The 12,851-nt window shown below is 31.4% G+C and overlaps 1 protein-coding gene across 1 annotated transcript in view; it reads left to right on the forward strand.

Annotated features, from left to right (window-relative positions):
- LOC105447963 overlaps positions 1-1,830 on the forward strand; it is a 17,349-nt gene extending 15,519 nt beyond the window's left edge. Inside the window, exon 2 of the mRNA XM_011686307.1 lies at positions 371-1,830. Within this exon, the coding sequence (XP_011684609.1) occupies positions 371-664 (294 nt within the window). The 3' untranslated portion in view covers positions 665-1,830. The remainder of the gene's footprint in view (positions 1-370) is intronic.
- Positions 1,831-12,851: the final 11,021 nt, after the last annotated feature.

Below are 12,851 nucleotides of genomic sequence, written 5' to 3' on the forward strand. Positions count from 1 at the left end.
TTAATAGATACCGAAAAGATTAGACAGACCCCTACGCAAAGTAGAATGTATATTAAATTGAATATCTATTAAATCTTCGCCTTACTAATAAATACTAATAAAAGTATTTAGTTTTTTATAACTTTTTAATTATATAGTTATACTTATGCCTATTCCATTCTCACATACTTCTACATATATTTTGTTAATAACTTTTTAACGAATAACGAGCGACGGCTAAAACCACTTGAAGGTCACTTGGGGTCATGCCCTTGACAACATATATAAAGGTCATTGGAGCAGCCTCCCTTTATCGATATATTTACCTTCACTTTTATCATGTATTGCATTTTTTTGGTATACTCGAGGATAAATTATAATTTTTTTACAGTCGGATGCTGTTGGAATAGACGATTGTGGAAAAATAGAAGTTCAGTGGTGGAATGAACTCGAAACAACATTACAAACGAAAATTCCAATATACCTGAAAAACTTGTTGACTTTTACTGGATTTGACAACATATTATCTTTGCGCTCTTTCTCGGAAGAAAATATAAAAGATTTGGAAGAATTTGGAAAAAGTGATATGGAACATTTTCGTGATAAACAAAAACCTGCACAAGATTATTACTTTGACTATTTATATAGTCAAAGGATTATTAATTTTGTTATTTGCTATAGCTAAACATTTTCAGTAAAATAAAATTGACGCTAAATGGAATGTAAAAAAGCAATCAATATTCAAAAAGTCAGATCAGTCGGTTTCCATATCTATCGAACACAACAAAGACATGACTACAAACGATAGTATTGACCTAAACAAGGATAGGATGCAAATATCCAAATTAATAGTGGCGTATATAAAATCATTTATTGTCGATAACAAAATTCAATTAAGTAAACATGAAAATGAAAAACTTGCAGTGCTTAATATTATTGTCAAAATTAATAATGACAATCGAGATGACAATAATATTTCTGAACAAGGGTCACAAGCTCTTTCTGCGCAAGTTGATTGCATTTTTTGTTCTACACCACAATTTGTAGGCAAATTTTCAAATAGGTGGGTAATATCAAATTACCAAAGACATTTAAAACGCTATCATGGTAAACAAGACCTCAAAACAAAAACAACACACCGTAATCGAAATCATAAATCTAATGACGTTTCTCCTATCGTTCAGATGTGGACTAAAATTTCTAATAAAGATTCTAATAAAGAAAATGTACTTGATGTGGATTCACCTTCACCACCTGACTATTCTTCTGATGACACTTTGATAGATACACAGAAGAGAAAATTATTCAAGACGACGGCAACTGTTCAAACAGAGTAGAAAATTCTGGCGAGAAAGACATTATCTCGAGTCCTACTTCTACTTCGAAAATAGCCACATGCGGATCGGATAGCGAAATTATAACTATCAGAATTGCAGGAAAGTAATTCTTTGAATTTTTAAAATCCGAAGAACCTGACGGGGTACAGTTTCTTCGGTACAACAAAGAACCCCAATTAGAATCTGACCATGATTCGTCAAAATGGAAATTATCAAAATATTCAAGATTAGAACGACAAAGACGATCTTTAAATCGTGCAACTAAAGGGCAATTAAGAATTACAATCTATGTCGATGTTCTTGATAGCATGGAATCGATTTTGGCGAAAAATAATGATCTAAGAAAAACTATATCGACTTATTTAGAACAAAAATGTGACAAAAGAGCTGCAATCACGGACTTTATTTCAAATTCAAGTCACTAATTCCTTAAATCTTTAATACAAACAGCTGAGACTAATAAAAAAAACATAATAGTGGGCATAGATATTCAACATATTATATATCAACGATTTGAAATTATTTGCATTGTACATATTTATTTTGGGTGGACGAAACATGTACGAAATTATTCAAAAAAATCTACCTGTCTCTCTTCCATCAGTAACAACAATCAGTCGCTGCATACAAACAGTGAACGAACCTGTACGCGAAGGACATTTTTATTTTCAGCAGTTAAAGATATATTTGCAAGAAAGACGGCAGCCTATGTCGGTCTGGATAAACGAAGATGCAACAAGAATTAACGGCCGCATCCAATATGATTGGTGTTACCATTAAATGACAAAGGTTTACCGATTTGTAGTTCGTTTAAGGCAACTTCTGCTGCTATAATTAAAAAATATTTCGAGGAAAATATTGTTGCAAATTATGCTTATGTTATAATGGCACAACCGCTGCATGATAGTGCTGCTGCATTTTGTCTGGCGATTTTCGGTTCAAATAGTTGTTTTACTGCAACTTCTGTAATGGAACGATGGAAGTGGATGAAAAAAGAAGCAATACTTCATGGAATCACTATCGTAGGATTTTTATTTGATGGTGACCCACGCTTGCTTAGTGCCATGAAAAATATGGCTATTTACAGATGTCCTAATTTACCACTAGAATGGCAAGGATGGTTTATCGAATCATTGAACCAATCTGAAATGTACATCCAAGACATTATTCACGTTGGAACCAAGCTCCGGAATAAATTTTTGAAATCCTCTGTCTTATTACCTCTTAGGAATTTTGTAGCATCATCGACGCATCTATACTGATTGCTGAAAAAGGAAAAGAAGAACATGGTTTGACACTAACTGATGTCGATAATAAGGACAAGATGAATTTTCGAGCGGTTGAAAATATTTGTTCCATACGAGTCACGAGGATTTTACGCACAATGCCGTCAACTCAAGGAACTGTTGCTTTCCTGGAGATAACGAAAGATATTTTGGATTCCTTCTTGGACAAAGATATTGCTTAATCGAATTTATTTGATTTGGAAAAGTGTTTTTTTTTACGAATTTGGCTACAATGGCTTTTGGAAAACGGCTATACCTTACAGAATTTTATTACCAGCAACGCATATACTTGTATTGAGATAAATGCCCATACTATTGTAGCTGCAGTTAATTTATTTAGACAAAAAGGTTTGCCAGAACTTTTTGTTCCATGGTTATACAGTAGCCAACCATGTGAACAATTTTTTCGAGCTGCAAGATCTCTAACCTCGACAGATTCAACGGTTTTAAATTTTAGTATGCTTGAATTCATTTATCGCGTGCAAAAGATTCAATTTCAGGCCCACGTCACACATGTTATGGGAAAAGATTATGCTTTTCCACGATATGAATGAAGATTACAACGTGGGAAAGAAATTAAAGATATTCTCTTTACAAATAATTTACCGACAGAAAACGAAATGTTTGTTAACATTTCTCGTTCCCGAGAAGACGCAATAAAACTTGCTACTTTTTTAGGCATGGTACTTCAAAATACAGATAATATTTTATCATCGCTTGTAGATTTTCAACTAAAAGACAAAAAAGTGGCTGAATGTTACGCAGACGATGCAGATGATATACCTATTGATGACGAAGAAGTTGTTTCTAGTCAAAACGAGATTCAGAAGTAGACGAAGAAATAGAAGAAGATCTAAGTCTGGTACTTTCTTCGCAAAGGACTGAAGAGGAAGAAGAACCACTTTCACCTAATGGGCCATTTGTGCATTATAGTGATAAAAATGGAAGAAAATCCATCATTCGTAAAAGTACTCTATGTTGAATTTATTCAAATAATATCAATAAATTAAGTAAGCGCTTAGATAGAGTAAAAGGACATATCGCTGATATCAAAAGTTAAAAGTGCAGATAATGATTCTGAAAAGAAATGTCCAAATAATGCCGTCCAGCTCGAAGAAATTTATGATGGTCAATGGTGTGCATTTGTTGATGATGAAAACCAAATTATTATTGGAAGAATCTTTTGTTTTTCTTATATTACAGGAAAAGGTCGAAAATTAGAATATTCCGCTAATAGTGCACCAATTAAACCGCCAAAAAAGAACGCGAAGGGAATTATGTGTCTAAGTTCACCATGGTTTGGCATAAACTCATACAAATTAGAACAAAGAAACGAATATCCTTTGTATCGTAATATAAATACGTATTTATGCACTCTTCCCCGACCGACGTACAAGGATTCATTACCGTATTTTAATCCAGATATTATTGACAAAATTTTTTATTTTGCGCAGCTCTAACTAAATGTTATATTTATATTAACCTTTTTAATTTTTAAGTTAGACTTAATATAATTGACCAAAGCTTATTTCAGTGTTAAGTTAAATAATTTGTTAACCTATTGAAGATGTTTTAATTAAAACATAAATGTTAATAAATTATTTGATATATATATATTTTTATCCTAACTATTTTTTCCATCATAAAAATTCTTCCAGCATTTCATCGTTTTGAAAGCTTTTTAACGGGTTTAAAGAGATGTATTTTAATGGGAACGTTTTAAGGGATAAGTTTCCATTGTAAATGAGTAGTCTTGTAGTCTTTCATCTGTTTCAAACTGGTATTTTTAAGGCGTGTTCCGATGAAATTAATAACAATCCTGTGAAGTCCGGTAAAGTCCGTCGAAATCCGTCGAAATGCGGTAATAGCCGATGAAATCCATAATAGTTCGTGAAGTCCGTGAATTCCGGCGAAGTCCGTGAAATCCGTGAAGTCCGACGTATTTCGATGAAATCCGATGTAGTCTAACGGAATTCAGTGTAGTCCGTAAAGTCCTGCGTAGTCCATGAAGTCCCATGAAGTCCGGCGAAATCCATTGAAGTTCGATGTATTCCAATAAAATCCGGCATAGTCCAACGGAATTCAGCGTAGTCCGTGAAGTTCTGCGTAGTCCATGAAGTCCGATGAAGTCCGGCGAAATCCATTGAAGTCCGATGTATTCCAATGAAATCCGGCGTAGTCCAACGGAATTCAGTGTAGTCCGTGAAGTCCTGCGTAGTCCGTGAAGTCCGTTGAAGTCTTGAAGTCCGAAGTCCAGGTGTACACCTATTTTCTTAGTGCCCTGCTGAAAATGTTCGATTAAAACCGATTAAAACGTAATCCATTTTAATCGGTTTTAATCGGTTCAATTCGTGCCCGGATTAAAAAGTAATCGGTTTTAATTCCGAACGAATTATAATTAGTTTTAATATTATTTTTACGGATTATTTTCAATCTAAAATCATTATATTCTAATCCATATTGTTGTCAATATAATATCCAAAATAATCCGCCTAAACCGTATACATATTTTTTAACATTTAAGTTTCAGTTACAAAAACACTGATTCAATAAAATCGATTGTAATCCGTCTAAATCCGATTCCGCTAGAAAAGACAACATTATCTGAATTTTTTCTGAATTAATCTGAATGATTTCTGAATTAATCTGAATTTTTAATTCAAATTTTTAATTCAAATTTTTAATTCGAAATTTAGCGATGGCGCGTATGAAATTTCAATCTGCTTTAATAATATCTAATTTTTAGTAATTAAGTTGATTATAATCCGGTGTAATTCGAAATTCATCGATTTTGAGGATATAAACTAAATCGGTTTGAATGCAATAAAAATCCAATTTTTTCTGTGATCAGTATAATAGTAATTTGTTTTAATTTTTTTGCATACATTTGTATGAAACGCTATCGTTTCTGATCCAGTATTTTACATTGTGTTGTACTTATTTGTATTTTACTGTCGTTATTTCGACTATCTATCGTGTAATTAGTGTATGTTAACATTATAAAAAAAATATTTTCATCTTTTTGATAACTTTATTGATCTGATCTATCACGAATATGTATTTATTAATATCGAGTAGTCATGGATCATCACGAAGTGTTTGCAGTTCTCAATCACAGAAGTCAAGCAGCGTTGACGGCAGTCGTGGCTTGGATGGGTGACCGTTAGTTGAAAAAAATGCGATTAAAACCGATTAAAAAAAGTAATCCATTTCGATTGAGATTTGTGTCCTGAAATAATATGCGTGCATTGAAATGTTGTATTAATTCTTACATTCGTCATAAATTCGAGTTTAGTTTCGAAAATTTTTTCTTGTTGGTTCGATTAATTCTATATTACATTTAGAATAAAAAAATATATATTAAATTTTATTACTAGTTGAACTATATAATTAATTTTGACATGATATATTCATATATCAATCAGTAAATTTTGGATCGACCATTTTTGATTCATAGGATTTTAATCCTTTTTAATATCGTATTTTCGGTGCAGAAATCCCGATCGATTCGGATAACTTTTTTATAATCGGTTTTAATCAAACATTTTCGGCAGGGTGATTACCCCCTCGAAAAACATAATATTTTATAAGTTTTAAAAATATTTATTATATTGAGTACAAAAATGAATTGTATAAATTATTATTATGTTTATATGTGCATTTTTTTTAACAAAATTACATATTAAATATTGACAATTTTTATCTGCAGATTTTCTTGTGTTGATTTCGACGTAAATAATTGTTTCTTCCGACGCCGAGAAGATAACGTCTGTCGTGGTATGTCGGTGCATTCCATTTTGCACTATAATAATTTTTATACTTTTTTCTGGGCATTTTTGAATCAAAAAGATTTAGGTATATATATTATTTCTTACTTAATAATAATATTCGTAAAGTTTTTATATGTCGTTGTGTTTAAAAATAGCTGCTGTTTTACTGCTTACATAAGCAAAAGTAGCGTTTCTATGTGCCAAAAACAAGCTTTGGTTGCTCGGTCAGCTTCGATTGGTAAAGCGCCGATCGTCGCCGAATTTAGCCGAGTCCTTATAATATATAACCTCGTAAAACAAAGGTCGTATGTGTCATCGTTATAACCTCGTAAAACAAAGGTCGTATGTATAATGTACGTATCGTCACTTATTAGGATGTGCTATTACATTTATACGAGATATTTAAATTATTGAATTATTGGCTATAGGATAGAGAGATCCGACAATTTACTAGGTAATCAATGGACTACCTTGAAATGTTTCGTCGTGATTAATCTTTTGTATCGCTTGTATCATTGTCGATCATCTCGCGAATTGTGAACAATGGACTCGTTTCGCGCTTATCCGCTCATCGTGTGCCTTTAGCTATTATTTTTTTAGTTGGAGTCGGAATCGTGAGTGCCTTTCTTTATTTGCACACGTTTGTCATTAATAATAAATAATATCGCAATTACAAAATTGTGTACTCCACTCAAAAAATAATGGCTAAAGGCACACGACAAGCGGATAGGCGCGAAACTAGTCCATTTGTTTTTTTGTGCTGATAATTGATATGATATCAATATACAGATTGTGTCGACAATAAAACAAGAAAAAGTAGTTGAGAAAAATAGTCCTTCATTTAACAATTCTATAACGACATCATAAGTTCACGGCAATGTCGTTTGCACGGGTATGGATTAAAAAAACTGGAAAGCAGGAAAATGTTTCAATTCGCGACCTAATGCAGTTTGATGTATCACGATACTGTTCCGAAAAAGAGGACGAACGTTCAAAAATTGTTTATTCTTTACGAAGGAAAGAAGGCAGGACAATAAAATGCCAAGTTCTGGCAATTGCAGGTGAGATTTAATTTTTATAAATTAATGTAAATTATTATTTTTTCAACTAGCTGCTATTTGAATAAGAATGTATAATGAAAATACACACTGATGGTGACTAAATTTTTCTGAAAATATTATCAAACAATATTTGTAAGAAAATATGTATATTTATGTGAAATAAAATATTTTTAGTATATGCTAATCTGTTCTAACAAATTATTTTATATATCACTGCATTTGGATTATTATTGTATGACAACAATTTTTTAAGAATTACAAGTTTTCACAGAAACATTACACGAATTAAAGACAATGACGGACACAAAAAGAATTAGAATCCCAAAACTCGGTGATTCTGCTTTTGAAAGCACATCGTCGGAAGATGACAATTCATTTTTGAGAAAGAATATGATCTTGAAACGGACATCTGCAAATCAAAGAAGGTATTTTTCTTTCAATGAACATATAATAAATCATGTAATGAAATACAATAACTTTACAGATATATACTGGATGTTCCAAAATTTGCGAATTAAAATATTATAACAAAAGTCTTTGAAAAATTAAGGAAAAAGTTATTTGTAAATTTTTATTTTAGGCAGTAGTTTTCGAGATATAAGTGTATAATTTGGCCAATTATAGATTACTGTTAAACGGAAACACGTTCGTAACGCATCGATAGTGTTAATGTCGTGCACTTTACGCGCGTAATTTATAATTGACCAAATTTAAACTTATATCTCAAAAACTACTGCTTAAAATAAAAATTTACACATAACTTTTTTAATTAATTTTTTGAAGACTCTTGTTATAATGTTAATTCATGAATTTCGGGACACCCTGCGCGCGCGCGTACGCACGCACACACACACACACGCGCGCGCGCGCGCGCACACACACACACACATTTATGTCGTTTGGAATCTACTGTTTCAGATGAAGGATATTAGTTCTAAACTATCGAAAAATAACACAGAAGCTATGATAGTCAAAGCTTATTTAAGGAAGGACAAATTAGATAGTTGCAGTCACATCTCTGTATGAAATCAACTGTATTCAATTAAAATAATGATGTTATGCATACTTTTACAAATTATTGTTTTTCCAATTATAGGTTTTTTGTAAGCAGCCCAGCATACAAAAAGAAAACATAATTCAAGATGTAAGTATTATTTAAAAATTCAGTAAGTTTACACGAAACTAAACTGCAATCCAACTGCATGCCAACATTAAATTCCTCTCTCTCTCTCTCTCTCTCTCTCTCTCTCTTGCTCTCTAATTTTTATATCAATATTTTTTAGCTGTTTTATCTTTTTTATTTTCTTGAAGAATAGTAAATAAAACTGATTAGTTCCTTGAGTTCTTCTTTTATATTGTGATTATATTTATGTAGGAGTTTTACGTTTAGCATACTCTTGTTTTGTTACTATTGATTCCGTTTAAAAAGCGCGGCTTAATACATAAGCGAAAGTTAGAGTCCTAGATTATCAGAGAAGCGCGACCGGCTTATGGCAGTATCGCAAAAGTACTAGAAAATATTAAAAATGACGTCGAATGGCCAATCATAAGTTTGATTTATTCGGCAGCCATTTATAATAGCGATAAATCAATCTTATGATTGGCCATTTGCGTGTCCAATCAGGACTCGTAACCGGTCGCGCTTCTCTGATAATCTAGGACTCTAGCGAAAGTAAGCGTCTTCAGCGCCCTGTTATTTGTTTTAGTTCTTAAGTTATCTATGCCGTGGCACACGAGGGCATGCGAAGCGCCCAGAAGAAAAGAGACTGCGGAACGCGAAACCACGTGTAAACGATTGTCCGTCCAAAGCAATAGTTTATGTTCTTTTATCTCAAGTTTGACAAATATATTCTTTGTGTTACCTTTTGAGATAGTTGTGGACTGTATTCTCCTATATTTATGACTTGTAATTTTTTTTAACATTGATCTGTACAGTGTTTTTATTATTACCAGAATTCAGGTCTTGGTGCTGTTTTTCCCATTTTTAGCTGCGTTCTAGGACAATGCCACAAGAAGCAATGACGTTTATCTGTTAAAATGGCATTTAATCTGTTAAAATAACTTTATAACATATAAAATTATGATTTGCTAGAATGTTACATGAGCTTGAAGTGGGAAAAACGGCACTAAGATTTTGGTTATTACATTCTGGTATTTTAATACATTCAGTTGATCTATAATTGCTATTTTATTATTTATAAATGTAATAATATTCTTATTCTTACTATAATGCTATAATACTATAATGCTATTTACTTATATGTATATTTTTTTTTACCTTATGAAATGGTCTTATATTTTATGTATGAATTTTAATACTTTTATAGCATTATTATTATTACGGCCTTCCTCATTTAAATATTTAAAGAATTTTTTAAATATACTTACTCAATTGTTTTTTAATATTTTGATACACTAATTGTTTGATATAGTAGTTGTTTTTACCTGTACTAATTTATGTTTTATTTTCTCTCACTACATTTGTTGTAACGTCAGGAAGAGATCAGATGATAAGGAATTCTCCTGTAAATGCTTCCTTTTCCAAAAATTATATTTCTCCCTTGTACTAGAGTCCTAGATTATCAGAGAAGCGCGACCGGCTTATGGCAGTATCGCAAAAGTACTAGAAAATATTAAAAATGACGTCGAATGGCCAATCATAAGTTTGATTTATTCGGCAGCCATTTATAATAGCGATAAATCAATCTTATGATTGGCCATTTGCGTGTCCAATCAGGACTCGTAACACCGGTCGCGCTTCTCTGATAATCTAGGACTCTACCTTGTACATACACGCTTCTTATCCTTCTATAATTGCACACACACAGAGACCTTCTCGCATGCTAGAGAACGGCAGCGATACCGATCGCTGATTGGACATCGCGTGGCGGGAATCTTAAGTAACACGGATATAATAACATTACTTGTCAATGGCTCATTTATGTTATTTTTTTGACACTCCTTTCATAAAACTAATTTTATGTCATATATGTAGAGAAACGTGTCTAGTGATAAATCAGATTGCGAAAACAATGACAAAGATTCAGTCGAAAGTGCGGACATTAATGAACATATAGACATGGCTGCTCATAACGCTAAAGATGCTGCCGAGGAAGAAAATAAAAAGTTGATGGAATTATTGCAGAAAAAAGATGCTAAAATACAAGCAGCCAAATCAGAAATTTTGAATCTGAAAAACAAATACGATAACTTGCTGAAATCCAATGAGTTTCCTGTGACAGAAAAAACTGCGCGCAAGCTAACAACTCTTGTGAATATGATGGGTAAGTATTAAATGTTTCTTTAATTAAAAATTTTTGAAATGGTTTATTAAAAAAAATGTTATAATTATTGTTACAATTTAAATTACTTGTGTACTACAAAAATTAAAAATATATTTGGAATAATGACGAGAAGTAAGGAAATGCATGGCTACTTTTGTTTATGCGAAAAAATAGTTGAATTATTATGTAGAAAATTTTTAAATATAACAATATACACAATTGTATTTTATATCGTATTAGTTTATTCATATACGAAATGCGTAAAAGTTCCAGAAGTATCGGAGGTTGTCGAAGCAACTTCTGAAGCGAATGAAACAGTAAACGAAGAAGATGGCAGAGGAAATCCAAAATTCAACCAAATTCACCTTGGAAGCGGTGTGAAGTGTAACAAAATCGCTTATGAAGATGCACAAAATGTGTTGGCCCCAGCCAAATTCGTGACGATTATGAGTATCGGTATTTAGGACTACGAACTCTTATCAAAAAGATGTGTGAAACAAACGAAACTTGTGAAAGACGATCGACTGGAAATGAGTCCTATAAAAGTAACAGTCTTGAAAAGTTATTTTAAAAAATGGCTAGAAAAGAATGGTTACCGAGATAATTCAAGGAAATGAGAATTGCAACAATTTAATGTTTATTTAGGTCGTGCCATTACAGCCGCGCAGAAACATATAAATCTCCCCAAAAAGCGTAAAATTCATTCTGTGAAGAAAATGAAAGAAATGTTTCTAATAATAAAACAATATTTCTACTCATACAGATTGATTTCTCGAATAATATTTTAAAAAACTACAAAAAAGCATTAGAAGTTATTTTTGTTTGTTTATGCATATAAGTAAATTTGTTACCTAAACTTACTTAAGTATTGTACTACACTGAAAAATTATTTTTTCTTTCAAGCCATTATGTGTAACAATGTCATAATATGTGATAATAATTTATGTCAGTGGGCTTGTTCAGATATTGTCATGCAACTTTTGTTTCTTTCGAATATTCTTTATTTCTGATTGATTATAAAAAAATTACAAGTTATTTTTGTTTGTTTATGCATATAAGTAAAATTGTTACCTAAATTGACTTAAGTATTGTACTACACTGAACAATTATTTTTTCTTTCAAGCCATTATGTGTAACAATGTGATAATATGTAATAATAATTTATGTCAGTGGGTTTGTTCAGAAAACATAATTGTCATGCAACTTTTATTTCTTTCGAATGTTCTTTATTTCTGATTAGTTATAAAAAAACTAATATATTTTGGTTAAGAAACCTATTTTAACATTATGAGACATGATATCGCGAATTAATAATAAATGTGTTCATATCTTTAGTGAGATTCTAAATCCTTTAAAAAATTATACTGCGATGATGCTGCGTATACATATACATTTTGTTGCAATTAAAACATGAATTTCTGACAGTTAATACAAAAATCCGTTTAATAAGGTTATTTTTGTGACAACGGTAAATAACAATTACTTCACCAGTTTACAAAAAATAGAGTAGTGCAGTGATGAATGCAGGTGATTAGAAATAAAATTGTTTGTGTCTAGGATAAAGTACATAGCCCAGGCAGAAACTACAAAATTTATTTCCAAACTCGTTAATTTATTAGTGCATTAATCTAGTTTTATATGAAATAATTATTACTCTTACACTCTGCATTTTTGTGATTAATTGCCTAAACCTCGTGTTTTGCAACGAAATATATATTAAAAATAAATGTAATCACGTGACTATTGCAGTAGTTTACCACATCTTTTTTTTGTTTTTCAATGTGATCTGCAATACTATATATATTAATATATACAAATAATATATATAAGTCGCCAGCACCAAAGAATATGAAAATAAATAAATTGTATTTTTAATATATACAACTGATTTTTTAAGAAATTATTGGTCTCTCACTTTCCGATAATTAGGTCAAAATTATAAAATAAACCAATAGACGCAACGAGATATGTTTTTATAGTAAAAAGTTTTCAAACCCATTTAAGAATCAATTTTGCAATAACTAGTTTATACTAAATTAGTCTGCGTTAGAGAAGTCTAAATTTAGTTTATACTAAATTTAGACTTTCCGTCGAGAATCCGAACATGGATGAAATTATAGCTACAAAATTTTCT

Source organism: Wasmannia auropunctata, unplaced genomic scaffold, assembly GCF_000956235.1.
Source record: "Wasmannia auropunctata unplaced genomic scaffold, wasmannia.A_1.0 LD336116.1, whole genome shotgun sequence".
Classification (NCBI taxonomy): domain Eukaryota; kingdom Metazoa; phylum Arthropoda; class Insecta; order Hymenoptera; family Formicidae; genus Wasmannia; species Wasmannia auropunctata.